Genomic DNA, 5,511 nt, shown 5'->3' on the forward strand with positions numbered 1-5,511 from the left:
GCTTTTATTTTAGTATATGTAAAAATACTGAGTAATCCATAGACATTCTGCTTATTGTTTTAAAAACTGAAATTATATAGTGTGTTAAGCAATTGCTTTATAAATGTGTTACTTAATATTTTTATATAAAAAATAATTTGACTTCCTCTTTGTATTTTACATTAGTTTCTCATAATAAATGGCTCAGGGTTACCCTGTCATGCCTTTAATCAAAAGATATATTACAGTGATCATCTGACCATAGTCCAAAAAAGCCTGTTTGTTAGGGTGATTTCTTGAAATTTAACCTGATCTAAGTTTTTGTAGGCTAAATTCTAACAGTAACATAATTGTGTGTCTCCAGCATGGAATCTCGAGAGCTGCGATTCTCACGTGCAATGATCTTTGCCATTGAACAGATTAACAACAGCACAGACCTGCTACCTGGAATCAAACTCGGGTATCAGATCTATGATTCATGTGCATCTGTGCTTGTGGCGGTGCATGTGGCATTTCAGTTTTTGAATAGCTTGGACCCTGTGTTTTACATCGGCAATAACTGCTCCCAATCTGGTATGGTGATGGCTGTTGTTGGTGAGTCTGGGTCTACACCATCCATCAGCTTGTCACGAGTCATCAGTTCCTTTAAGGTTCCTCAGGTAAATATTTGAATTTCTGGAAACTTTAGATTGGAAATATGGATGTGAATTATTTTTGATTGTGCTGTCATTGAAAGAGTTTTGTTTCCTCTTTTGCTTTAGGTTAGCCACTTTGCCACATGTGCATGCTTGTCTGACAAGCAGCAGTACCCCAATTTTTTCAGAACAATTCCCAGTGATAAGTTCCAAGCTGGTGCACTAGCCAAGATGGTAAAACACTTTGGCTGGACTTGGATAGGTGCTGTTCGATCAGATTCGGATTATGGAAATAATGGGATGGCATCTTTTCTAGAAGCAGCACAGAAAGAGGGGATCTGTGTGGAATACTCTGTATCTTTCTATCGGACTCACCCACATAGCAGGATCCAGAGAGTAGCAGATGTTATTCGCAGGTTTCCACATTAATATTAACTGTGTGGAGATTAGTTTACATTCTTATAAATAAATGTTTTGTGGTGACATATTCCACAGTAAGTTATTGAGATTGATACTTTGCATTTTACACAGTTAAAAACAAAAAAGCTTCTAATGTGTTATGTTGTCTCTCAAGGTCTACAGCTATGGTTATTGTGGCATTTGCAGCTATAGGGGATATGGCAATCCTGTTGGAGGAGCTTTCACGTAAGCCTTCCCCACCGCGCCAGTGGATAGGCAGTGAGGCATGGGTAACCAGCCCAGAATTAATGAGGTACAGTTTCTGTGCTGGGGCCATTGGATTTGGGATTCAGAAGTCTTTAATCCCAGGTCTCAGAGATTTCCTGCTAAATCTGTCTCCCTCTCAAGTAGCAGCATCTGCATTGCTTACGGAGTTCTGGGAGGATGCATTCAACTGCACACTGAAAAAAAGTAATAAAGTGTTCTTAGTTTTAAAATTACTCTGACAAACTCATGGTGTTATAAAGTCTGCTGCTGCTTCATGAGCAAATCCATTTCCACAAAATAATGAAATATGAATTTGAAAAAGGATGCATCAGTGAAAATAATCTCACTTGATATAAAGACTTTTAGGTCAAGTTCAAGTATTTTAGTTCCAATGTTTTTTTTAACCCTTTGTCAAATCTGATTGTGAATGTTAAGATAATTGGTTAAATGTATCAGAGAGAAGGCATCTAATATTTTTCATTCAATGGTGAAATCATCTGCCCTGTCTTTTTGTATCTGTAGGTGCTGCTGCTACAAAGAATAACGTGTGTGATGGAAAAGAAGACATACTGAATCTCCAAAGCCCATATACTGACACGTCTCAGCTTAGAATTACTAACATGGTGTACAAGGCCGTGTATGCAATAGCACATGCCATTCATAATGCAGCGTGTCAGAGAAAAAACGTCACATCTCAGTGTGACAAACTGACCAGGTTAGAGTCCAAACAGGTCAGTCAAAAATCAGTTCCGGTGACTTCATTACCCATAGTAAAATGCTAATGTAAATTAATTATTAATAGTAAAAGTAAAAATTATTACAGAGTATTGTTTTCTTTTTTCCCTCTCCCCTCTCATCCTGTCTTAACTGATCCTTTCAGGTTTTAAATCAGCTGAAAACAGTGAATTTTTCTCAAAACGGGAATGACATGTCATTTAATGATAATGGGGATCCTGTAGCAATTTATGAGCTGGTTAACTGGCAAAAAAGTAAAAGTGGAGATGTTAAAATGGTATCTGTAGGGCTGTACGATGCATCACTGCCAGTGGGCCAAGAGTTCCGGATCAATAGAAACATAACCTGGATGGAGGGTACCACAAAAGTAATGACAATCTGAATGAAACTTTAAAGAATGGAATTATTACAGCTCTGTAATAATTACATCTATTCTGCTGTTTTTATGTCTTTTACAGGTGCCGGTGTCAGTGTGCAGTGCCAGTTGTCCTCCAGGAACTCGTAAAATGCTGCAGAAAGGAAAACCCATCTGCTGCTATGATTGTATACCATGTCCTGAGGGCGAGATTAGTAATACTACAGGTAGAAAAGAATTATTTCCATATTTCCTAAAATGCCTTTATGGCAAATGTCTGTAACACTGAATATTTTACAAGAAGCCCTCTCTGATTTTCTTTATTCTTTCCATTTAGATTCTTCTGATTGTTTACCATGTCACAAAGAGTTCTGGCCTAATGCAAAGAGAGACACTTGTATCCCTAAGCCTGTAGAATTTCTTTCATTTCAAGACATCCTAGGGATTATCCTGGCTACATTTTCAGTTCTTGGTGCTTGTCTGGCCATCATAACTGGGGCTGTATTCTTTTATCACAGGACATCTCCAATTGTCAGGGCCAACAACTCTGAGCTGAGCTTCCTGCTGCTCATCTCACTGACTCTGTGTTTCTTATGTTCATTAACTTTCATTGGAGCACCATCTGAGTGGTCCTGCATGCTGCGTCACACTGCATTTGGGATCACCTTTGTACTCTGTATCTCCTGTGTACTTGGGAAAACTATAGTGGTTTTAATGGCTTTTAAAGCTACACTTCCAGGTAGCAATGTGATGAAATGGTTTGGTCCTCCACAACAAAGAATGACTGTTGTGTCTTTCACCTTTATTCAAGTTTTAATATGTACTATATGGTTGGTACTTAGCCCTCCATTCCCAATTAAAAATCTAACCACATACAAGGAGAAAATCATACTGGAATGCGATTTAGGCTCCCCTGTTGGCTTCTGGGCTGTTCTCGGCTACATAGGCCTACTTGCCTCCTTTTGTTTTGTTTTAGCTGTCTTAGCCCGCAAATTACCTGATAATTTCAATGAAGCCAAATTCATCACTTTCAGCATGCTGATATTCTGTGCAGTATGGATCACCTTTATCCCAGCATATGTCAGCTCTCCTGGGAAATTCACTGTAGTTGTGGAGATTTTTGCCATTCTGGCCTCTAGCTTTGGACTAATAATGTGTATATTTGCTCCAAAGTGTTTTATCATTTTGTTTAAGCCTGAGAAGAACACCAAGAAAAATTTGATGAACAAAAACCAATCATAGTATATCCTTGTTTCAAAAATGGTTACTATTGCAAGCAGACATTTCACAGTTTACATAATAAAATTCTTTAGTTTTAGTTGTTATTTAAATTAAATAATTATAATTCTTTCTGTGAATAATTTCTTAATATACATATAATGTTATTCAATTATACATTATTTATACCTGTATTTCTTAATGTAAAAATAATTATTCCAAAGTTAAGAATCTAAATAAATTCATGATCCCATGTAAACATGATTTTGTCCAGAGTTTTTTCTCAGTGGTTAGATACCATTGCTTACAATATTTCCATTTGTATCAAAAGCTAAGGGAAAAATTACCAGCATAAATGTAATTTGAAATGAGTAAAGTTTGCCATGTTATATGTTTATGCTTGGAATTTAATTAAAATGAATTCATTGGTTGCCACTGGGAAACCCTGTGTTTGCATGTGGATGCTACTTTGAAATTTACCACACATCTAAATGTTGCACAAGCAAGCACACGGCTGTAGCTTCCCAAAGCAAAGCAGTACCTACCACAAATTCACCTACCAGAAAATTGCATAGCAACATTTACAAAACAAAAGACTGCCATGGCATTAAACCAATCTCTAAATCAGTGTTCACTCAAGCACAGCATATAGTTAGGGTATTAACCAGGGTTTAAAATATAGTGAGTTCCAGAGGCAGAGGTATAGCTATGTTTGTTTAAGTGCTGGAGTACATTGGTCATGCACAAACCCAAAATGCATGTATATGTTGAAGTTATTTGTTTCTAAGGCTACTTAACCACAGTGGTAGGTGTACATATGTCATTTAAACATAAATGAGGAAAAGTGATCGAAAGTTAGACTGCGTTTGAATTTGTCACTGTGGTAAGGTCGAAGTACAGTTCAGTCCTCTGCTGTATAGATACAGAAAAGGGTTGGTTTATTTCAAAGTATTTCATATAAACATGAAATCTTTGTTACTGTTTATCTGTGCTGTGTGTCAAACAACAGAAACATTTTGTAGTACCATTATATAGCAAATACTGACCCATCACTGTTTGTTTGCTTTTGTTTGTTTCATTGTTTTTGGTTTGTTTCTTTGTTTGCATTCAATGAAATATGACAGGAATTTAATTGAAATGTGAACAAAAAAAGGGACATTTTTAACAAAAACAGGGAAATTGTTTTATGTCAAATAATACTTGTTTTAGATTTCTTAATTATTTTATAATTAAGAAATTATTTATTAGTATAAATTATTATACTAATAATTTAGGATAGAATAGAATAGAATAGTCCTTGTCCAACGGGGGAAGTTTGGTTGTAACATCACAAAAAACCACATCTAGAAACAGAATAGGACACAGAACATAGAACGAAAACACACAAAGTAAACATATTTACATCATGGACAATAGTTACCAAAACAGTACTGTACAGTTATTAAAATCAAAGTACAGATAAGTGGTAAACCCAGGTTGTAGTGTGCAAACAGAGTAGGATACTGAAAGATGTTTAAATAGTTAAGAATAATTAGAAAAGTACAGATTGTGTATTGTCCCTGTGCGTTAAAAAGTAGACATTTCACTTCCAATAAGTTAGTATATATAAACTGAGAAAAGTTATTTGCAAGTTCTAACAGTTGTAGTTGTTCGATTGATTAGTGCAAAGTACAGCGCTGATGTAAACATGTTTGTTGGGAACAGTTTTGATTGTACAGTCTGACAGCTGCAGGGTGGAAGGACCTGTGGAAATGCTCCTTCATGCATTAACCCTTTAAAGCCGGTTGGAGCGGCACGCTCTGTTTTGCAGAACTATTTTTAAATCCTGGTAGAACCGGAACCACATAAGCTAGTGCAATAATTTTTTTTGCATATGAAACCAAATGAGTTGTACTTACATCTTATGCCATCAGCTTGTCCTAG

At 36.2% G+C, this 5,511-nt stretch overlaps 1 protein-coding gene across 1 annotated transcript; it reads left to right on the forward strand.

The window, feature by feature from the left end:
* Positions 1-359: 359 nt before the first annotated feature.
* Positions 360-3,612, forward strand: LOC102297816 (extracellular calcium-sensing receptor-like). Its single transcript, XM_042217857.1, has 7 exons — positions 360-638; positions 741-1,030; positions 1,189-1,484; positions 1,803-2,011; positions 2,161-2,382; positions 2,474-2,597; positions 2,708-3,612. The coding sequence occupies exons 1-7, from the start codon at positions 378-380 to the stop codon at positions 3,610-3,612; spliced, it is 2,307 nt and encodes a 768-aa protein (XP_042073791.1). The 5' UTR covers positions 360-377.
* The last annotated feature ends 1,899 nt before the right edge of the window (positions 3,613-5,511 follow it).

Source organism: Haplochromis burtoni, unplaced genomic scaffold, assembly GCF_018398535.1.
Source record: "Haplochromis burtoni strain Fernald_Lab_line unplaced genomic scaffold, NCSU_Asbu1 Contig_3329, whole genome shotgun sequence".
Classification (NCBI taxonomy): domain Eukaryota; kingdom Metazoa; phylum Chordata; class Actinopteri; order Cichliformes; family Cichlidae; genus Haplochromis; species Haplochromis burtoni.

Excerpts from the sequence above, each read along its gene's own strand:
- LOC102297816 (XM_042217857.1), top strand. The coding sequence starts at position 378 with ATGATCTTTGCCATTGAACAGATTAACAACAGCACAGACCTGCTACCT. Across the intron at positions 1,485-1,802 it reads CAACTGCACACTGAAAAAAA|GTGCTGCTGCTACAAAGAAT; the intron begins GTAATAAAGTGT and ends TTGTATCTGTAG. Across the intron at positions 2,012-2,160 it reads CCAGGTTAGAGTCCAAACAG|GTTTTAAATCAGCTGAAAAC; the intron begins GTCAGTCAAAAA and ends TGATCCTTTCAG.